Genomic DNA, 23693 nt, shown 5'->3' with positions numbered 1-23693 from the left:
AGACACTATTTCAACTGAACAGAGATTACATAACTGAATTCAATGATGAACTGCCTTATATATCATTTTGCATTATTGACACACTGTTTTCCTAATGAATGTTGTTCAGTGCTTTGACGCAATGTATTTTGTTTAAAGCACTATATAAATAAAGGTGATTGATTGATTGACTTTCCTTAGTAGTCATTTATAACCATAAAAAATTAAAAGAAATATATCAGTCTATGTAATATAATATACTACTAGTTTTACTTTTTGGATGGAATTGGTGAAATAAATAAACTTTTTGATTATACTCTAATTATATGACCAGCACCTGTACATCTAAATTATGGGATTTCTGAATAATAACCCATGAATTACGGAAAAATATATAACGTCACTATTTTACCTCAAAATGATTTCAGCTGACTGAATCTCACAAAGGATGCTATTCAGATAAAACGGCCATCAAATATGTTGAGATTTTGAGCAATCTATTGAATAAATGATTAATTAAAAGAACACCATCTTACCCTATAAATTCACAAAACATTAATTTCGAAGGGTAACACTCTTACACTGCATTAAGGGTACGTTTACACAAAGTGCTAAAAAAAAAACGTTTTCATTTACATTTTTTATGTACAGATGACAACATTACTAAAATGATCCATTCTCAAGGATACACAAAATCAACTTAAAATGCTGTATTATGCATGCCATGCCAGTAGCTGGCGATGCCACTTTGTAAAGAAACAATAGTTACGCACATGACATCACAGTTTTCACAAATTCACATTCTTGTAGATTATGCGGAGAAGATAATGGTATGGTTTTGAAAAATGTCCACTTTGAAGCAGCCAGTAATACATGATGGTGGTCTCCTCCGCTCGCTTTGGTTGGCTCTCTTACAGGGGGCTTTTGTTCAGCCCACTCCTGCTGCTCGGGGTTTGTCTGTGGTGCTCGGGCATCCCTGGGCCTGGATTTTTGGACTTGTCTTTTGTCTACGCTTTGCTCTTTTCTTGCACGGCCCCAGGTGCCAGCCAACAGAATGCAGCCTTTCACAGCTAACTCAATGCAATGCAAACACTCGGCTCTATTATAGCCACAGGAGAATGTTCCAACAGCACTCAAAATAAGAACAAAATTGATCGAGAAAACAATATTTGAAAGATTGAGGTGCATCGGTGATTCGTCAACACCACACTGTAAAATCACGGTTTATTTCACTAAACATACAAGAGTAAAAAGTGATTATTTCTGCTATAATCAAGTCATATTTACAGTTTTCTCTCTATGCATCGAAGAACAAGACATGTCTAAGTTACATTTCACCTTAAAATCAAAAGAAAAAAAACATTCGATTTTAAATATTAACTATTTAATAAGAAATATTAAGGAATATTAACTTTTTCTTTCTTTTTTTTTTGCATTGTGATATTTTTCATGATGAATTTTACTGCAAAACTACATAACACATTCTACCACATAATACGTATGTTTTATGTAATTCCAAATGTACTGATTGCTACGATAAAAGACAGATTTCTAAAATAAGAATTAGCACAAATTAAACCACAGTTATACAACAAATTACTTATAAATTGAGTATTTTGGAGGGGGAATGATGTAAAAAATGTTGATGTTCAATTTTAGTAGCATCGAAACAAGCTTTGTTTTCTTTAACCAAAATTTGACTGAAGACATGTTTTGGTTCCTTTGTGTTTATTTGCATATTAGATGATTCCCTTAAAATAACCTTGTTCACACAGATCTGCAAAACGACTAAAAGTGCATTATTATGCACTCCGGGCCAGTAGGTGGCGATGTCACTCTGTAAAGAAACACTACACAAACATGTAATATGTATGCGTATGACATCACTGCTTTCACAAATTGATGTTTCATAACTCAAAAAGCTTGAGGTGCATTGATGATTCGAAGACACCATGTTGTAAAAACATGGTTTATTTCATTAAACATATACAAGAATAAAAAGCGATCATGTCTGCTGTTTTCTCTTTATGTCTTTTATGTTATGTGTCACATCAAAATCAAAGAAAAAAAACACTAATAGATTTAAAACTGGGGTTTTCTTTTTTTTTCCAAATTAGAATTTAAATCTAATTCATTACAACAAATAGTGTTTTAATCATTTTTATGTATTTTGGGAGAAAAATTATGCCCAAAATGTTGATGGTCAATTTTAACAGCCTAAAACAAGCTGCATCTTCTTGAACCCAAATTTGCAGAAATGTGACCCAAGACATGTTTTGGACAGATTTCCTGAGATTCAACCTTAAAAAGGATATGCTGTCTTGTGGCCCAAGTTGTCCAGAGTTTGACAAAGAGGCCAATCAGATCCATGCTCTGGCTGAGGGGGTGTGGCTAAAGGGCCAGTAGCGGGCCTCAGTCGTCTGAGCTGCTATCATGACGCCGGCGGGAGCTTTGAGCGGCGCGGGGGCCGTCAGAGGACGAGTCTGTGTCGTGCCGGCGGCGGCGGGGGGGCTGAGGGGGGGTCAGGGTCCTGGGCGCCGCCTTCGGACCCCCTCCTGAATGACTGTCACGGGCTCCGGCTCCACTCTGACTGCTCCTTGATGGATTAGGACCATGGTGGTCCCGCTGATCTTTTCTCCGCCTGGGGAGCACAAAACACACCTAGACAATCATTTATTCCTGGCCTTCCTTTAGTTCCGTTTGAGGGGAAACCATAGGTCATTATTAGATTGAGCTCAGTGAAAATGTGAGAAGATCAGAAAGTATACTAAACCCAAAACGACATGCATGTAGCTCTTGAACCCTGACTGAAAAGTGATCATTTAAAAAAGTAAAAATGAGACTAGTATTTGAGAGGCTTGAAATATATTTGCAAATCGGGTTTAAGTTTGAGGATAATTCTCACAAAGCTGTATTTTCTGCAAGTCTTTTCAAAAAGGATGATTTAAGACTCCAAGATTACAGTAAATATACACACCAAGGAACGCTTGACAAATATTCCAGAAAATAATTTAACTGTAAATAATCTTTTAATTACATTATTAATTTAATTACATTATTAATTACATTACAATATTTTTTTTTTTTTTTGCATTTGTTTAGTGCTTTGTTTATACAAATAACTGTAGGTGTGATACCAAACAGGACCACATGGAGATGCTGAAAGACCACTTTACCTTCCGCCTTGAGCTGACTGCATTTAACTACAGAAGTCCCTCGGCTATATTTGTAGCAATAGCCCAAAATATATTGTATGGGTCAAAATTATAGATTTTTTATTGAAAAATCATTATGATATTAAATAAAGAAAATATATTTGTTTATTTCCTACTGTAAATATATTAAAACTTAATTTTTGATTAGTAATATGCATTGCTAAAAATTTGAAAAATGTTCTCTCTACATTTACATTTTTTTGCATGCTCAGATTCTAGATTTTCAAATAGTTGTATCTCAGACAAATATTGTCCTCCTAACAAACCATACATTAATGGAAAGCTTATTTATTCAGCTTTGATTCAGATAAATCTCAATTATGAAAAATGTCCACCTTTTTCTTCAGCGCAGAATGAAGCCTATGAGTGACACTTCTGGTTCATTAGTCGCTATAAGAAAATAACGAGGAGAATAATAACGTGCAGTAAACGGTCAAACTGCTTGCACTACAAACCAGTGTGTTCATAATTAAGATAATACATTCAAATTATATGATAAGACACACCAACTTTCAATATCAAGAAGCAAAACGATTTTGCTTCGGAGTGTAAATGTTGATATAACAATATTTAATATAATAACCATAATCCTTTTATTTAAACCAAATTATCTTCAAAAAGAGAAATCTAAAAAAAAAGTAAACAAAGAAAGATGTGATGAACTAAAAGTAATAGAATTGTGTTACAACGCCCTCTTGTGAACTAATTGTGTTATACCTCAGAGAAAAGGAAACCACATTCCCTAGTTTCATCAATTTATAAACCACTTGCAACGAAAACTAACGGTATTTAATTGAGTCTGTTGACAGGATGGACAAACTATAGACGATTACCTTTTACTACAGCTCTCCGAGTCTGAGCCTGAAGAGTCACTTCTGCTTCTGTGTTTGCTTTTCTCTTTCTCTTTCTTCTTCTTTTTCTCCTTCTTACTTTTCTTCTCCTTTTTGCTCTTCTTTTTCCTGTCAGATCTGTGATTCACATCAGCACTCAACTTAGACAGCGTGGTCTCTGTCAGCAGTATCGGTTTTGAACTCATATTCATTCTATTGCAAATCTTTCTTTGAAAGACATGCCACAGAAACACATGTACAGTAAAGTGTACCTCTTATCCTCTTTATCAGGTCTGCTGGCCTCCTCAGGACCCTTACTGGCTTCTTGTGGTCTGTCAGCTTTGTGATGCTGATGATAAATCAAGATCAGTGATTTCAGCGCTTGTAATATTCTTGAGATCGACACGTCATAGCAATAAAAAACTAATTACGTCTACGTACCGTGAAAACTGGCAAACCCATTTTTACTGCCTCTTTTTCTTGCTTGGAAAGCACCATTCCTCTCTGTCCAGCCCTGGACAAAACCCATTCATAATTCAAGGTTTATTTCTCATGCTATGAAGTAAGCCATGCAAAGAATTAAAACATTAAAACACAGGCCTGAATCTGAAATTGTGATGTTTTATATTATTATAAAACGGTTTAACTTCTGAAGTATTATATATACACATATACTGACATTCCACCATGAATTAGCCTAATAAATAAGACCTTTACTGTGTCTTGACCAGGTAAATACAGGTCTAGATCAAGTAAACTAGTCATGAGAGCTTTACCTGGAGCTCCCGAGTCCAGAGACCCTGTCCACGTCCCGTTCATCCGCCTCACCTTCCCTCCGGCACACGTCTGCCAGATCCTGCCAGCAACGACAGCAGGACAAACATGCATCAGAAACAGCAATGACAAATGCTGCAAATCACTGAAACATCCTCGTTGGGTGTTTATAATGCAAACCTCTTTGGTAAGACCAGTTGGTTGTCTCTTGATTGTTTTATGACCCCTAAAATAGACAAAAAGACACAAATTAAAATAGTAAATTGGCTGATTTTGTTCTGCACTTCACTGATGAATGGATCTGACTCACAGCGCTGCTAACATGGCCTCGTGCTCCGCCTCCCGCACCGCTGCCATCTCCTGCTCTTTAGACAGAGCTGCGCCGCTCTTCTTGTCTTTGGCGTACCATGACAAATCCTTCCCTTTCTGCCATCGGCCGACCGGAGCCATGAGGGAATTCCCTGGGGAGGAATCAGTACAGGACCTTGGGTAAATCTAACACAAGCTGCTAAAAACACATTTAAATCATCTTTCATCATATTTATATTTAGCTTAAGGAAAAAGAAACAAATGAGCATCAGGAACCATTAGGACTTTTGCACATTTCAACACTGTAAAGCACAGCAATCTTATTGTCAGTACTATATATGAAAATATTATATTATCAAAGATTAGACTGTTATAAATGTTAAATTGTTTAAATTGCATTTTCACATTATTGGTTGTGCTGTATATAATTTACGGCAGTTTTAATTAAAGAAAAAAACTATGCATTCCCGTATTTAGAATTATATTTATTTGCATTATGGTAATAAGAATTTTGCAGAAAATTGTCATGAAAATAATATTATAATACAGTCCTACATACAGATATTGACATTATTTTAAATATATATATATATATGAAACTATTAGTTGTGGTGTTGTCATTTATAGTATATTTTCAAACCCAACTCTAAATAAATGAATGATTAAATACAAATGCAGCGCAACAGGTTCACTTCTGAAACATACCGAACCAGACGAATACAATCATCTACAAGAATAATAAATAAAAAAAAAGCATAAAATTAAGCCTCATGAAGAATCAATATTATTATTAACAGCATATGTGTGAAAATGAGAAATATTGCCTGGGCAACTAGCTGAAATAGAAAGCTTTTCATATTTTTTTTAGTTTCAGTTTACTTTAATAACCCTGCATGGAAGTGTAGAATCAATATACCAGACTCACACTGACCTTTTGTGACTGAGAGACAACAGGAGCAACTATGTAAATAAAATGAAAGGTCAGTTGAATGGCTTGACACAAAAAAAAAAGAGAATATCTCTCATTAATATTAAACAGCTTGCGTAAAATTTATCCAGTAGGCCTCACTGACGTCAGCACGGCATATTAAATATTCATAGACCTGGCCCGCGCTCTATCAATATTGATGAGCACGCACGCGCTCTAGCGTGAATCCTGACGGACGCGACCCTTCGTCATAGTAGCTTTATAGAGTCTCGTGCCACTCTGGTCCCTAAACTAGAAACTTCAACACCTACACAAGACACATTAAGTAAGCACTAAGCAGACGATGCAATGAGAGATCACGCCAAGGAAAAAGGTAGGAATGTCTGTGTTTACACTAACGTTACGGATTGTGGAAAACTTTATTTAGCAAAAAGACTTTTATAAAACGTCAACCCGGAGGACAAACTGGCATTATAAATTAGCAATATGCTATGCAAGCTACACATCTACTCAGTATTACCATTCCTATAAGCGAACTGAATGCGTTTAACGTTAGCTTACCATCCTGTGAGCTACAAACCACTTACTTCAGCTTTAACGAGCAATTATTAATTAATTCAAGTGTGTAAATTGCTAAATAAGTCGTGCTTTTATGAACACAATCTTATATTAACACATATATCACACGATAGTAGTGTATAGTGAGTTAGCTAAAGCTGCTAGCTCGATCGATACTTACCCAGATAGTTCTCTCGGTGTTTATCCACTTTCACATCGTCCCAGTTGAACTGGTCCTGACCCCCTCTCACCCCTCCAGATCTCGAGGAGCCAAACATGACTTCTGCTCACCCAGACACACTCTCAGCCTCCAAAAGCGCGGAGATAGTTTACACGTGTGTGGAAACGTTAGAAGAATCAGGCCTCCGTTTACCTCAACAACATCCGGGAACTGCCTGCCTTTATTTTATAAATCCAGCGTGAGGCGCTTTTTTTAGTCACCACAAATACTATCTCCTCGAACAAGCTCTATTCAGTACTTGAGACAAAAACGAATCTTTTTTTTTTAAACTGTGTGTGTTCCCGTATAAGAATGTGATGTCAACATTATGTGCCGTTTGTCTCGGGCTCAGAATCAGAACGCGGATGTTCTATTGATCTGTGAGGCTCGTGTCGCCTTCTGATGACGCAGTGAGACGCCAGTAAATGGCTCTCATGCGAGAACCTGAGAGAGAGAGAAGGAAGATTACAGACGAAGGGAGAAAGACATTCTCCTCTTGTTTGATCGCTTTTTTCCCCAATGTATGTGAGGCTTGTCTCCAGGTTTTTTTCAGGTGAGTTTAAACGAGCTGTAGCTTTAAATTATATGTGATGCTTGCCAGTTGCATCATCTTTTTTTTCTTGATGATACAGTAAAGAAGTTATTTTATTATATTGATTCTTCATAAGGCTTAATTTAATGCGTAGCTGATTTTATTCTTCACGTTCGGTATGTTTCAAAAGTGAACCTGCATGTGATAGATGTGAGATGCATTTTGCAATCTAGTATTTAGTGCACAGAGTGTAATACAAAAATGTGCATGGATAGATCCATGTAGAGTTGGCTTTGAAAATATAGTTGCTATCCAAACTACTTGTGTAAATTTTTCTGGTTTCTATCTTTCTCATTATGTGTTATAACAATGCACATTGTCAGCCTAACATTTGAGAAAAAGATTAACTGAAAAACTTTAATTTAGGAATGTTAATGTGATCCAACAGAATCAGATCTCTAAATCATGAAATATGACATGAGATTTGCTTCTAACTAAGGAAACGATGACAGAAGTATTTGAGTAATCTTAGTTGCATCCGTGACTTTGACTGAGCCGAAAAACATTCAGCAGTTAAACATTTATAACAAGCAAAGGTGAATGAGACAATGTAGCTGGTTGCCTCTAATTTCTTATTTTGTGCATCCTCGTTTATTTATTATTTTCACTCGTTTCCTCACGAGGAAGCTGTGGGAATGAAACTGAGCTCAGAGGAACTGTTTCTTCATATTTTGGACTACGCTTTTGATCACTTGAGGGATTTCTGTCATTGTATCTGTTCAGATTTAGTTTTTTAGGAAATTTATTAGAAAAATGAACTCTTGAGCTGTGCTGGAAGTCATGAAAATATAGTGATATGAGCTTATACACCTTTGTTCATGAATATTGCAAGAAATATCCACAAATTAGGCCTTTTATTTCTTTTTAACGCTCAGATCATAAAAAAAACTCTGCTAATTGGAAAAAAAAAATACATATATGGCACAGAATGAGGGTCAAAAAAAGCAAGATGTCCTTTTAAAATACATGTCAAATATAAGGTTTATGTGAACTCTAAAGGTAAAACATGTTAAAATGATTGTGACAGATGAACAGGGTTAGTTTTTCTACAACAGCTCTTCAGGAAGCTTCCTCGCAGCGCAGTAAGAGAACTGAGAGTGTCTTTAAGATCAGTTCATGTGTCACGGATGGAAGGACAGAGGAGCGACGAAACGAGGAAGCATCTTCTGGCCTTAGCGCATCTCTTATCTCTTACTAATGAGTGCAGACGACACACAACCTCAGAGCAGAGGCCAGCCGAAACTGATCACATGTCAAGAGGTCGCACCGCATGACTCGCAATAAGTCACACGTGAAGCTCATTGTGTTTAATTAGACATCTCGTGACCGTTTGTAATGGAGAGCCTCGGACAGTTTCATTGAGTCATATGATATTTATTGTGTGCGTGTGATTCCAGCTGTAGTGAATTATCAACTCTCTTGAATTCAGTGTGTATGCAAACACCGTCTTGTGAGCCGTGGCTCTGATTGTGACACTGAAACCAAGCCGTTAAGTGCCTCATGTCCCTCACAGCTGCGTTTGCTCAGAGACGTCACTTCAGCGCTCGCTGGAATAAGACAAGGCTATTTTAAATCATTAATCATCATTTAAATGTCATTTTAGGATTTTGCATTGTCACGTTGGATATATGCAGTTGGATAAAGTACAAAAATCATTCAAGATTAAATGCCTGTAAAGCGAAAATGTATCATAATCACAATGTAAATAGAGCTTAAGTGTTTATTTTGATAGCAATAATTTATAATGAATGCATAATGAATTATTACATTATCTTAAATTGGGTGTAATTTAAAAGGAGATTTGTTAATTGTAGTCACTTAAAAAAAAATTAAGCAGTTGATTTCTAGTTCCCAGCATGCTTTGCATATGTCTTGATTGGGAGATGTAATGTTTAAAAGGTGACTGTTTTTATTTTAGTAAAGGAAAGGACCTATTAGTATTTAAAGGGATAGATTACACACAAATTCTGCTGTTGAAAATAGATCTAGTAGTAAGAGATATTTTGAAGAATGCTGGAAACTAGTCAGTTGCTGGTACCCATTAACTTCTATACGCTGGGGAAAATATATGGAAGTCAATGAGTACCATCAAGTGTTTTGGTTACCAGCTTTCTTCAAAAGATGTTCTCGTGTGTTCAGCAGAAGAAAGAACATCAGACTGGTTTGGAACAACATGAAGGTGAACAAATTATGAAGTTGTTATAACTCAAAAAGACTGATGTTGTGATTTATATTTTATTATTATATTTAATTTCATCAAAATATAATATTCCATTCCGACATAATTATGAATGATGAGTCGTGAACAAACAAAATATATCTTACACTGTTAAAAAAGGAGGAAAAACAAAGTGAATTAATATTTAATGAATACTATAAACATAAAATACAAAAACTGTCCTTGCATGGTGTAGATTTGATAGTGTCGATACTTATTATAATATTACAACAAGAAATAAAAATTAAAGCGCTTTAAAAAAAAAAAATTCTGAATGCAAAGTGACTTTTCTTTTGTGTAGGCTATTTTGTGACATTCATTATTACAACTATCATAATTCAGCGAAGTTATTTGAATGAATTGTGTATGTATTATTTGATAATTCAATGGGAACTATCATAATTCAGCAGTGCTGAGTCAGTTTGCTCTAATGTTTTGATGCCATGGCAGTAACTTATGTAAAGAAGTCTGGGTTGGGTTTCCACTGAGCGGATGTTATCTGACTGCACACACACACACACACACTCAGATCACACACACCGAGTACTGTGTGCATGTTTTCAGTTTCACTTACACACCGCAGAGTGACACGTTAACACCGGAGCAAGGTGAGCAATACAAACACAGAGCTTGAATTGAGACGTAAATGTACTTCTCTTTATAAATAATGCATCGAAACATTGTTCAAATGCTTGAATATAAACTTATTAGAGCAGTGTTTGCAGTTAATACTAAAGAAACTCCCTGGATGTCATCACTAAACAGTTTCTTAATAGATTTTATTTGGGGAAAAACGAAAAGTTGAATTGCTTCTTTTTTTTCTAATAACTTTGTGTGTGTGTGTTATTTTGGTTGGGCCCTGTGTGCTGGTTTGTATTTGGATCGTTATCGTATTGGTTCAGCTGAATGTAATGACTGTAGTTTTCCTCTATCACAGTCATTAAAGCGTCTGATCTAATTACCTTCCTTCAGAGCTAAGTTAATGAACGGAGCTCCAGGCCAAAGACATCCCTGTCCACCATATATATATATATATGGTTGACAGAGATATTTTTTCCTCCACATGTTCCATTAATTAGTTATATGTAGTAAAAATATTAAGATTTTTTTTAAAGACATGTCTTTTGCATTTAGTTGATGAGAATTATAGTTAAACATAATATATTATTGTCAAATATAATTACAATTTAAAATATCTGTTCTCTATTTTAATTTATTTTCAAATGTATTCATTTAACAGCGATGCTCTATTCTCAGCAGCTAACGTTTGAAACATTTATGCTGTTTTTATTAAATGCTTGTGTAAACAGTGACATTCAACATTCAAAGGTTTGAGGCAAGTAAGATATTAAAAAAAGAAATTAATTTTATTCAGCATTAAATTGGTCAAAAGTGACAGTAAAGACATTTCTAATGTTTCTATTTTAAATATATCTCTATTCATCAAAGAATCCTGAAAAAAAGCATCCTTGTTTTATTTTCCTATTTAGCAGCCAAAACTGTTTTCAACCTTGATAATAAGAACTATTAATAATAATTTAGTAGCGATGATAATAGAGCAGCAAATCAGCATATTAGAGAGATTTCTGAAAGATCATGTGACATTAAAGACTGGAGTAATGATGCTGAAAATTCAGAAGGATTCAAATAGAAATGTCACTTTAAACAATATATTTCACAATATTACATCTTTGTCTGTGTTTTTGATCGTATAAATGTGTGTGTGTGTGTGTGTGTGTGTGTGTGTGTGTGTGTGGTGTGTTCAGCGATGGCTGGACCGAGGCCTGTGGTGATGAGTGGACCGTCTGGAGCTGGCAAGAGCACTCTGCTGAAGAAGCTGCTCAAGGAGTTCGACGGCGTCTTTGGCTTCAGCGTTTCCCGTGAGTCACAAACTGAAGCACAACCGCTGTTCTCAAGTGGAAACTAGATAAATGTAAATAACCGAGAATGATCTTTTACCAGATACGACGCGAAGCCCCCGTCCAGGAGAGGAGAACGGCAAAGGTTAGGCTTTTCTGAAAACACCTCTGAACCGAACCCAGCAAGCGTGAAATGACACGACTAGTCCAACAGTTTTTAGTAGTTCTGTGGTTTATTAGTTACATGTGTGTCAATGATTGCCATACTGACACACACGTCTGTTTTTCAGACTATCATTACGTTAGCAGGGAAGTGATGACGGCAGCCATAGCAAATGATGAATTTATTGAAAATGCTGAATTTTCAGGGAACATGTATGGAACAAGGTACAGTCCTCAGAATACTATTTTGTTCATTTCGTATGAAATATAAAATGATTCACTTTCAAATTGTGTGAAAACCAAAGCCCTATATCTAAACAAGTTTTAGTATAGTTTATTTGACGTTGATGTCTCAAGAAATGAACTTTCAGTACCAAACGTCTCCACTAAAAGAAATTCACTTCCCATTCATCTCCAATGCGCTTGTGTTTGACCATGAATGGTCCAAGTGTGGCAACATGGTTTTCCAAGAACAATTTAACCTTTTTTTTATGTTATTGTGTGTTTAACATAGCAAGCGCCAAAACCATTACCAAGTTTTATAATAAAAAAAAAAAAAGTGAGCAAACAGCACCCGAGAGTTAATAAGGGTTGGAGCCAAACTCTGCAGGACGCTCTCCATGAGTAGGTTTGGAAACGCCTGATCTTGAGCTTTTTTAATAACACATTTGTGAGCCCGGTCTACAAAACCAGTCACAAAAAGTTTAGATTTGTACATCATCTGAAATAAATAATCTGAATAATCTTTCCATTGATGAATGGTTTGTTAGGATTCTGACAATATTTGTCTGAGATACAGCTATTTGAAAATCTGGATTCTGAGGGTGCAAAAAAAAAATCTAAATATTGAGAAAATCATCTTTAAAGTTGTCCAAATGACATTCCTAGCAATGCATATCACTAATCAAAAATAAAGTTGTGATTTTTGGCATAAAAAAAATAAAAATAAATAATAATAATTTTGACCCATACTATTTTTTTTTTTTTTTTTGGCTGTTGCTACAAATGTACTAAAAAAGACTGCTTTCGTGCTCCAGGGTCACATTTGCTGGAAATATCAAGACTGACTCTCATTCAATTTATTTATTTCAAAATGTAGTTGATTTGAGTGCAACTAAATATTACATTTTGCAACTCGATCATATTCTGAATTAGGAAATCATTATAATGAAGTCAAAATGAGTACCATAAATGATTACATATTTTTTGGACTATAAGTCGCACCTAAGTCGCATCAGTCCAAAAATACGTCATGACGAGGAAAAAAAAAAAAACATATATAAGTCGCACTGGACTATAAGTCACATTTATATAGAACCAAGAACCAAGAGAAAACATTACTGTCTCCAGACGCCAGAGGGCGCTCTATGTCTTCAGTGTAGACTACAGGAGCACTGAGCAGCATATAGCGCCCTCTGGCGGCTGGAGACGGTAATGTTTTCTCTATTGGTTCATTTCTCTCGGTTCATGTCAAATTAATTTTGATTAATTTTGACTTATAGTCCGGAAAATACAGTAGTTTACCTCCCGAGTCTTTAGTTTGTTTGTCATGTGACAGAAGCAGTGAACAAATCATTCATTAACGACCCATCAGTAATGTTTGTGTTCAGACTAGAGAGATGCTGTGTGTGTGCAGGAGTATGTGTATAATTGTAACTAGCACTGTTTTTGCCCCGTTCACAGTAAAGCAGCTGTACAGGCTGTTCAGGCAAAAAATAAGATTTGCATTTTGGACATTGACATGCAGGGAGTGAAGAACATCAAGAGAACTGATCTCAACCCCATCTATGTGTCCATCCAGCCTCCGTCAATGGACATCCTGGTGAGAAATACTCTAAATCATCTCCGTCCAAATGCTCCGTCATCTTCACGTTTTAATCTTTAACTTCATGTCTTCAGGAAAAACGATTAAGGGATAGAAAAACTGAATCTGAGGAAAGTTTACAAAAGCGTTTACATGCAGCCAAAGTTGATATGGAAATTAGTAAGTGTGCTATGCTAGTTCTTTTTAATGAAATATTTAGTTCGCATCTGGAATAGCATGCTAACTTTTATTCATCCATATTTCAGGCAAAGAGCCAGGTTTATTTGATGTGGTGATCATCAATGATGACCTCGACGCGGCGTACGGGAAATTAAAAGACGCTGTTCTTGAGGTAATTGTTTTCCAGTGTAAATAATCGTCACTAGAGGCCAGGTTTAGTAAATTAATCAGACCGCAATCCAATAAAAGCACCAGTTTAAAATCAAATACCTGCTCCCAAAAAATGTGCATCTGAAAGGAAAAATTCAACAAATGCATGCAATAAAGCGTATGACGGAAGCCCGTTCCACCACGGATCGGAAAATAAGAGTTTTTATCTCACAATTGCGAGTTTATATCTTGCATTTCTGACTTTATATGCACGACTGTGATTTATAAAGTCAGAATAGTGGGATATAAACTCACGGTTGTGAGAAAATGTCAATGGTGAGCTGACTTTTTCGCTCAGATTTGGAGCTATAAACTCACAAATTTGATTTATATCACACAGTTCAGAGAAAAGAAGTCTGTGTCGTGGGATGTAACCTCACAGTTGTGAGAAAGAATCAGAATTGAATGGAAACATGCTTCTATAATGTATTTAATCTAATTCTGTATTGTATGATTATTATATAAACGAAAACAATTATGGATATAATTTATTAGCTGGACGACTACTCCCTTGAAATTGTAATTGCGATTATTAATCACGATTATCACGATTTACACTGAATGATGTTTATACCGTTGTTTGAAGCCACCGCGTGCCATAGTTTTATGACTGAAATATCAACTACACATTGGATTAGTTTCTTCTGTAAATAAAAAAAAAAGTTTTAAAACCCTTAAGATTATCTGTGGAAAGAAAAAACACATCTAAAGCACGCAGAATAACATAAGTGGACGGTTTATTGCCGCTTTGAACGATCACGCAGTTGTCGTCTCTGTAATTGTAATCGTGATTAGAAATACTGTTAATTGTGCAGCCCTACAATTCCCTTAAACTGCCTAATCATTAATGTTAATGGTGCTTCATGGGTCTTTTAAACACACAATATATTATACAGATAGCAGCATTCTGCTTGAATTTAGACGTTTTCTCTCCTAATTCAGTGTATCTAATGTGGTTTAATTCCTCTACTTAAATTTTAGTGGAAGAACTTACAATTTATTGGGAAAAGTGTATTTTGTTCCACATAACCATCATAACGTTAAATGTTAAAATCATTCTAGTGTCTTCTTTCGTCTGTATAAGAGCGATCTGTGAGGATATTTCCCTCGGTGAGCTCCACATGCTTTCTCTTCCTCCAACAGGAGATCCAGAAGGTCAGAGATGCCAAACACTCGTAGACGAGAGCACACCTGCTAAACACAGACCTGTCGGTTCACCTCCAGCTTCAGGAGAACGATTTCAGACCTCTACATTCCACCGAGAAAGACTTTCTGAGGCTCAGTCCATACTCCAACACTGCTGAATGTCATATATATATATATCTATTGGTATACGGTGCAGGCTAGTTCGGAAACATGTAGATTTCACCTAGAAACACTCTAAAATCATTATTTCTGTTTTGATATTTCTTTTACTTTGACGTGTGACCCTGGAGCACAAACCAGTCTTAAGTGTCAAAATTCCTAAATTTAGATATATACATCATCTGAAAGCTGAATAAATCATCTCTCCATTGATGTATGGTTTATCAGGATCGGACGATATTTATTTGAGATACAACTATTTGAAAATCTGGATATATATATATATAAAAATATCTAAATATTGAGAAAATCATCTTTAAAGTTGTCCAAATGAATTCTTAGCAATGCATATTACGCATCAAAAATTAAGTTTTGATATATTTATGGTAGGAAATTTACATTATCATGGAACATGATCTTTACTTAATATCCTAATGATTATTATCATAAAGGAAAAATCAACAATGTATTTTTGGCTATTGCTACAAATATACTTAAGAGACTCAAGACTGCTTCTGTGCTCCAGGATCACCTTTTTTTTTATGAAAATAGAGATTTTATATATCTAACTAGCAAGTTCACCAATTTATTGTTGTTGTTTTTTCTATGCTGATATTTTATAATAACTCATTCTTTGCTGTCGTAAACGACGCAGCTTTCCATTTGCAATGTTAACTCATTCAGAGCTATTATCTGCACATATGAGCAGTGTGCTACACCTGCTTTCATTCATATAATTGCATCTGAACGTCTGACATCGTCCAGGCCAGGAAAGCTTGGTTTCTGAACTAATAACTCGTTCTTAAATGATGGAAGTGGCTGCGTCTCATCTGCTGGTGTCTTGAAATGAGTAATCATGTTTTGCAAACACATTACATGCATTTAGCTTTGTAAATAAGATCATATTTCACTTTAATATGTTTTGAAAGTTTATAAAGAGTTTCAGTGTACTTCCAAACACAGCCACGAGTCTTTAGGTAGCTTTAGGACACATTATTAAGGCTTTTAGTAGATTTTCAGATAGTTCCAGCAATTCTGTTAAATGTGTCCTTTAAATAATCTGAAAACCAAAATAATACATAATTGTAATCTATAGATTTCTAGCTCTATTCTTGTTTTCTTCTTACAGAATTTGAATTTGAGACCATTATTGTTTATTAACAATTGAAACATAATAAAAGTAACAAACCTAAACAAGCGATTGTGTCATTTGATCTACTGAAACAGAGTATAAAAGTGATTTCACATGATAAAATACTCAAATTATGAGCTGAAATGTGGTTCTAGTCCATCTGGTGTAATGTGTAACATTAGTGTTGAGTTTAAAATGTGCTCTTGTGCATCAGAAGGAAGTTTATATTTGTTTCTCCCATATGACATCTCAATTTTAAATATGGTTGAATGTGTGGCCAGGCTTCAGATTTCCTGGTTTGCGGTCTCTTACAAGCCTGCAGAACCTGTTTTGTTTCGTATTATTCATGGTTTGTGGTGTGTGTGTGTGTGTGTGTGTGTGAAATCTGAGGAATGCAGTTGATGCCTCAAAACAATGTCTAAACTAAAAGTCACTGTTCTCTTTTTTTATTATTATTCTAAACCTATATACATGTACTGTGTAAGGCTAATAAATCTAACCTGTTACAGTGCAGTGTGCAGCTGAAATATATGATCTAATATTTTATAAATGTATAATATCTTATTTGCAGCTGAACTAAGATGCTGATTTCTGCTTTAATGCCCAGGACATCCATCTGATGTAAATATGAGATGTGTGTATGTCCTGTTTATGTACTTGATGATACTGATGTTGTTCGTGATAGTTAACCCTTGTTCATCTTTTGGATTTTATTTTATTTATTTTCTCAGCTGTGTAAATGCAAATGGCATACGTTTTCACCAAAATGTGTATTGGGATTGGAATTTCAATATTTCTCCCACATTTTCCTTCATAAATCTATTTTACACTAGATAAAAAAATAGTTACTCTTTTTAATGAAGGTGCCAATCAACCTGACTAAAAAATCTATTATTTTCCATATACAAAATGCTAAGCAAAAATAAATAATCCATGGGATTTTCTCTTCGATTTTTGTTCAAAAAGTAACTTTCATAAAACTTACCCGCATTCAAGTGCTGACAATAAAAAAAAAGATTGCATGAAACCTAGAATAATACAGCTGTTTTGTTTCAAGATCAGATCCATACAACAAAATATTCAGGGACCATTAAACTTTTGTGAAAATGATCAAAAATGCTGGCGGTGGCTGGTAAAAAAAAATGTTTGGCATGGAAAGAGTTAATCACCAAGGAGCACAATACAGCTAAAAATCTTCTTTACTGTTTTAATAAAAAAAAGTCTTTGATGGCCGAGGGTGAGTAAATTAACAGCAAATTTTTATTTTTATTCATAATTATCCCTTAAAGTCTGGTTTTAAAATCCACTTTCTCAAGTATAACTTTGTAGTAATACTGATATTAATAGTAGTACAGATGTTTGCCTCAAGAAACATAAAATATACTTACAAGAGCCACATTCCTTGCCAAAGTCTACAAGATATACACCTACACATAGATTCAGATCTATATGAAAACCTCAAACATAAACAGGCTATGGTTGTGCTAATGCACTTCACTTTATTTTGATTATCTATGGGGAAATTAGTCTGAAAAAGTAATGAATTAACTTCATATTCAACAGTGTAATTAGATTACTGCACTAATGAGAAAAGTATTGCATTTATTCTTATTATTAATTATTTTCTAAATCCAATATCGAACTCGTCAGACATGAAATCAGACCTTTTCTTTGCTTATTGTTTTTAATCAACTTTTTTTCATTTTCTGTGCTTATTCATTTTTATGCTTTTAAATTCTCTTGTAACGCTTTTATGTGTATAAATACATATTTTAACATAACTTGCATTCCCTATATTATTTGACAGAAGAATATTTTATTCTGATTATTATTAATAATGAATGCAATCATGTATTGATCAATGCAATTTCACCACTTATATTATGACATCAGTGAGAATTTCTGACTTGATTGAAATCACAAAATGCTGACAGTCATGGAGCCAGAGAAAATCTGTGTAAAACAAAAGTGGGCATAATTCATAATAGTAACAAGTCTTTTGTCTCTGTGACTTTCTTTCTGTTTACTACAGGTTTAGTCTGCAGTAACCTGAGGTTAAATAAAACCCCTCTCGCTGTGTTGGTCAGTTTGACCTGCATTTGATTTTCAAAGTGATTGAAACTCTGGTTAAACTATTAGTCTCTTCTTGAACTTTTGTGACTTTTTTTTTCTCTTTTAGGGTCATGAATATGCAAAGTTTTGGCACAGGTGTGTTCTGGAAAGACTGTACAAATTTTGCATTGTAAATCATCCCCAACTGGTTTGAATGCAATTTTGACAAAAATCAACACTTTGTAAAAAAGCAAAGAGTAAGGTAAAAGACAGAAAACCTTTACTGTAGCTTGTCAAACACTAAAATAAGATGTAAGCATGAGAGACTCAAAGTTTGCTTAAAATTTAAGACATTTTTTATAAAAAAAAAGTGTGACAACCAATGGCTTGAGAACCAGACATAAATATAAATATCAATAAAAAGCCTACTAATTGCACAAGTACAAATCATGTCAGGTACTATTTATACCTGTGTTGTTTTTTCACCTCAGAGTGCAACTAGTCATTGCAAGCATGACGTATTAATATCTGTAGGTGCAGCTAATTTTTTTATGCCAGTGCAGAAGCAGCACTTTTTGTCATACGTCTGACATTCTGGGAAAAGCTTCAGAGACAGTGGACCCTGGCATTAGGCACATATTGAAAATGTCTGGATTTCATTTTCATTTCAAGTTTGCAATGCAGTGGCACTTAAAAGAGCAGACCTCAAAGTCTCTATAAGGGCCATGCACAGACATTTTGAGGGGCAGAGGCCCAAACCAAAAAAGGGGGCACTAGGGGGTGGCTGCTTGTTAATACAAGTGATACAGTTGTTACAAATATACAATTAAAAGAGAAGACAGCTCTGTGATAATTTCAGACTTTATTGGAGATGTTTTGATAAGAGTGGGGTAAGTTGAGCCACCCCCTATGTCTTGGCAGCTGTATACATTTACTGTCATGTGACCATTGATTTTGGAACCACCCATAATTTCTGCCAGACTGCGATAAGGATAAACACATGGGAGGAGTGGAAGGCACCCATTTACTTTAAAAACCGTTTTTGGCTTCTCAGAGTAATAACCGATGTAATGGATGTTACATCAATGTAAATTTATCCAGGTCTAAAAATATTTATGATAGATATAGGTGATTTAGCAATAAAACTATGTCAATCATTTAGCTAAATATTAACTGAACTTGTAAGCTACAGTAGCTCATTTATTTTACAAAATGGAAGCTATGGGGCAAAGTGAGCCAAATGTTGTGGGGTAAATAGAGTCAGCATTTTAACTAATCCCACCATAAGAACCACAAAAGTAAAAAAAAAAAAAAAACTATTTATATGCCAAATATTAATATGGTTTTGATCAAATATGATGTGTCATGGATCACTTATGTCAAGACAAGTGTTAATAATGTGAAATATACTTAATTACAAGAATTACAGTGTGACAAACTGTAAAATATTCTATATGATGATTTACCTGCTGGCTTGCTGGAGCTTTGAATTCATGTTTGCAATATTGAACTGCCTTTAGCAGCCTCACCTTCACTCTTCAAGTGTGCCAACAATAGTGGATTTTGCATTATTTATGTTTGATCTGATCGGGTATAATCATAGGCGTAATTTGTGGGTGGGACATGCCCCCACCACTTTTGGCCAGGGTCGATAAAACACTACACCACCTTGGGAATTTCACCCATGGAATTCTCCTCTAAGTCTACACACAGTTTCTCCACCAAAGGACGTTGCAAACAATAGGAGGCACAGGCTTTTGTTCAAAAAAAACAAAAACAAATAAAAAAATACATTTTATTTTAGAGAAGGCATCTTATCGAACTCACCTACTTGGCACCACAGAATAGCGGCCCCACCTTCCTTTGGTGCCCTCACCACTTCATGCACTACTTGACTCCACAAATCCCGTATTTTCTGGTGGCCCTTCCTACCACACTCCCGGAAGTAAATGAACTGACCCTCTGCTAGTGGAATGTCCCAGACTCGCTGATCATGGTTGGCTTTATGACAACCTGCTGCCACCTGCAGCTACTCCCGAGCTCCCTCGAAGGCAGCCTGCAGCCTGGATTGGTGTTCAGCCACCCACTCATGTACATCACCCGGAATTACATCCTGAACCCGTCCAAGAAGAAAGTCTACAGGAAGCTTTGGTTCCTGGACGAACTTTAGGAAGTATGGGGACTTGCCGGTAGCCTAGTGGGGAGTAGTGTTATAATAAAACAACACTTGAGAGAGGCACGACACCCAGTCTCTTTTCCTGGAGACCGGGATGACACACAAGAGGTTACCAGCCAAGTAGTACGGCGTAGTGTGAGACTTCCTAATTGCATAAAAATTGCATAACTGCTGCATGACTCAAAGTTCCGGCCTTGGTCAGAATGTATATGACCCGGAATTCCCAGCTTGTAAAACCACTAATACTACTAGCTACGGTTTCCGCATGCTGGTCTTGAGTCGGGACAGCTAAATTGCACTTGTTGAACACGATAGTAATCAACAAAACATTCTCGATTTCTGACTGTGATACCTTCACTATAGTAAAGTCTATCTCCAAGATTTAGCCAAGAAGCCAGCAGATGACCCATGTAGCTATTAGCGACAGGTTGTGCCTCTTTAGCCACCTAAAACCATTCAAAATCTTTACACCACCGGACTACATCAGAACTCATACCGGGGCCAATAACACCGCTGTCTTAGCAATTCCTTGGTAAGTTAAATTGATGCCCATGTTCCCGATGCACCAAGCCCCCAATATCACTGTAACAATATAGACTCCATAATTATCGGGAAGAAGGAGACGGGAACCGGCAGACAATCAAACAGAAACTTTAATTACAAAATAAAGACAAAACAACGCGTCAGCCCCTCACGGGCGACTGTGTAACAGTGGTGGGCCCCAGAGAACAATTTGCGGTTAACTTTGATAAATAATTTAATTCAACTTGTTCGGGCGCCAGACAGGTATAGGCCTGCCAAAACAAAAACCCAGGATAGCCTAAAATAACCACCTGTTACATTCAATAAACTCAAACCAGCGAACAATCAAACAAAAACTTTAATTACAAAATAGTCCGTCACTGTCGTCGCTTCTGTTTTATATCCTTCCATCTCCTCCATGGGACTCACTCCTGTTCCCACGGCTCTCAACCCCGCCCCACTCGTCACAATCACCCACCGAGCAATTTGCCAAAGAGACAGCATTGGCTGTTCTGTACTGTTGTACTCTAATAAACCAAAAGGAGTACGAAAAAAAGCTGTCTTAAATCTGTCCCCCTCCACTACTTGGCAATGGAAATGCATCCTTACTGGTCTTGGAATTCTTGCTTGACTACCAACCTTCTTTTTAACCAAAACTATTGGAGACGTGTAAGGACTGCAACTTTCCTTTATCACCTTCATCTCAAGCAGTTGATTGATGTGAGCTTTCACTGCCTCATAATCTGATGGTGGGATCTGCCTTTAACGCTGCTTAACAGGGATGTAGTCTGAAAGAGGAATCTCATGAACAATAAGGTTAGTACACCCCAAGTCTCCCTCCTGGGAGGAGAACACAAGCTGATATTTCTGGCTCAATCCTATTCCTCCCCTGTTAACATTTACAAATCCATAGCCCTTATTTATTCCAGCATGCTAGAACCTAACTGGGAAGGCTGAGACCCCAGAGAAGCAGACATAGGCATCTAGGATCCCTAGGTTTACTACAAGTACATAAGCAGTATCCAGAATAACTTTGATCGTTAACAACCCAGAAAGCCATCCTGTCTCAAGAGGTTCAAACAATACCACAGTGTCTAAAAAACTGTGCTGAACAGGTCGTAAACTCTAGCTTCATGGTGCTGCCACGGATACGACACACCCAGCGGTCCCGAACTCTAACCTTACCAGTATAACACTCGCCTGGCCGGTCACTTGCTTGACAACAATACTGAAGAGCCTGTACCATAACATTTGGGGCTTGGGATGCAGTAGGCAACCTAAACCATGCTGCCCAAAGAGCTCCTGGTAGCACCACCAAATGACATTCATCCCCATGACACCAGAGACCTGGGCACACAGCCCACCAGGAGGATCTGCAACAACCAACGACCCGCACTTTGGAACCGAACTGCCACACAGCTAAATATCTAGCTCCAGTATCCTATAGTATCCTATATATGGGATCTCAAGCCCATTAGCAGCCTGCAATTGAAGCCACTGACAGGGCTTAATCCTCTCCCACCCCAAAGGGTCAAAATACTTACGAAAACAACTCTCAGTAAGAGTTGTCACCATGGACCCTTATCTAATAGACAGGGAATCGAAACTCCTCCAAAGAGGACACTAAGATGTGGACATGAAGACACTAATAGAGGTGCATAATCAGTATAATTTAGAATAAAGCCAGTGGATTCCCCAACCGACTGGTGGCTCTGCAGTTTGGGCCAGTGGATTCCCCAACCGACTGGTGGTTCTGCAGTTTGGTGGGAACTAGTTTTCTGATGGCCGGACCAAGTGTGACTGCTGTTCCCTGGTTGCCAATGCAGCCAGGTGAGAGAGCCCAAAACAGTCCCTAGTGAAATGACCAGTACATTGGCAATGCCTACATTTCAAAGGGTTCTTACTAATAGCAGAATTTTGGAACTGGGGGCCTTCAACCAGAGCAAGTTGATTCAGCTGTTCCTGCTGACGCCTTAACATATCCCTCAGATTTCACTGTTGAACTGCAAGTATCCACATGTGATCTCCCCTCCACCCCGTACTGAACCCCATAAACTAAAGGAAGTGACTGACTTTTGTCTCTTGACCCTCCCGGCACCACTTCACACTCCCATCGCATGGCTTCACCCCGATGCTCCAAGAAGGCGCACATTGGCTGACGACGCACATATACAGGTGCTTCTCAATAAATTAGAATGTCGAGGAAAAGTTCATTTATTTCAGTAATTCAACTCAAATTGTGAAACTCATGTAATATATAAATTAAGTGCACACAGACTGAAGTAGTTTAAGTCTTTGTGATGGTTTTGGCTCATATTTAACAAAAACCCACTGTGACGAGTGGGGCGGGGCCGACAGTCGTGGGAACAGAGCGAGGCCGGTAGAGTGATTGGGAAATGGGCATCATCCTTCATCTGCTCATTTCCCAATCACTCCACTGGCCTTGCTCCGTTCCTACGGCTCTCAACCCCACCCCACTTGTCACACCCACCAATTCACTATCTCAACAAATTAGAATACTTCATAAAACCAATTAAAAAAAACATTTAGTAAATTGTTGGCCCTCTGGCTTTTTGCTGCTTTAATTATTGCCTCAATTCAGCATGACATGGAAGTGCTCAGTTTGTGGCACTGCTGAGGTGGTCTGGAAGCCTAGGTTTTTTTGACA

General features: G+C 36.7%; 2 protein-coding genes across 3 annotated transcripts; one reads left to right on the top strand and one right to left on the bottom strand.

The window, feature by feature from the left end:
- Nucleotides 1-588: 588 nt before the first annotated feature.
- Nucleotides 589-6961, bottom strand: c2h1orf35 (chromosome 2 C1orf35 homolog). Its single transcript, XM_026198190.1, has 8 exons — nt 6775-6961; nt 5109-5259; nt 4979-5024; nt 4801-4880; nt 4466-4538; nt 4297-4373; nt 4028-4162; nt 589-2620 (listed from the first exon to the last, which is right to left on the bottom strand). The coding sequence occupies exons 1-8, from the start codon at nt 6869-6871 to the stop codon at nt 2392-2394; spliced, it is 888 nt and encodes a 295-aa protein (XP_026053975.1). The 5' UTR covers nt 6872-6961; the 3' UTR covers nt 589-2391.
- Nucleotides 6962-7230: 269 nt separating this feature from the next.
- On the top strand, nt 7231-15100 carry LOC113040013 (guanylate kinase-like). Of its 2 annotated transcripts, none has more exons than XM_026198203.1 (8): nt 7231-7366; nt 11390-11503; nt 11586-11627; nt 11773-11869; nt 13328-13466; nt 13544-13628; nt 13715-13800; nt 14982-15100. In XM_026198203.1, the coding sequence occupies exons 1-8, from the start codon at nt 7333-7335 to the stop codon at nt 15015-15017; spliced, it is 633 nt and encodes a 210-aa protein (XP_026053988.1). In that variant the 5' UTR covers nt 7231-7332; the 3' UTR covers nt 15018-15100. The 2 variants fall into 2 exon arrangements, with proteins under 2 accessions (XP_026053988.1, XP_026053996.1); XM_026198211.1 differs by lacking the exon at nt 7231-7366 and adding an exon at nt 10125-10231.
- Nucleotides 15101-23693: the final 8593 nt, after the last annotated feature.

The sequence above is a fragment of the Carassius auratus genome, chromosome 2 (assembly GCF_003368295.1).
Source record: "Carassius auratus strain Wakin chromosome 2, ASM336829v1, whole genome shotgun sequence".
NCBI lineage: Eukaryota > Metazoa > Chordata > Actinopteri > Cypriniformes > Cyprinidae > Carassius > Carassius auratus.
The sequence above is the reverse complement of the archived record's forward strand: the minus strand, read 5'-3'. Positions and strand labels throughout refer to the sequence as shown.

Coding starts and splice junctions, on each gene's coding strand:
- c2h1orf35 (XM_026198190.1), bottom strand. CDS start 6,871: ATGTTTGGCTCCTCGAGATCTGGAGGGGTGAGAGGGGGTCAGGACCAG. Junction 5,025..5,108: donor GAGGCCATGTTAGCAGCGCT/GTGAGTCAGATC, acceptor TGTCTATTTTAG/GGGTCATAAAACAATCAAGA. Junction 2,621..4,027: donor TCGGAGAGCTGTAGTAAAAG/GTAATCGTCTAT, acceptor TGTGCTCCCCAG/GCGGAGAAAAGATCAGCGGG.
- LOC113040013 (XM_026198203.1), top strand. CDS start 7,333: ATGTATGTGAGGCTTGTCTCCAGGTTTTTTTCAG. Junction 7,367..11,389: donor TGTCTCCAGGTTTTTTTCAG/GTGAGTTTAAAC, acceptor TGGTGTGTTCAG/CGATGGCTGGACCGAGGCCT. Junction 13,467..13,543: donor CTCCGTCAATGGACATCCTG/GTGAGAAATACT, acceptor TCATGTCTTCAG/GAAAAACGATTAAGGGATAG.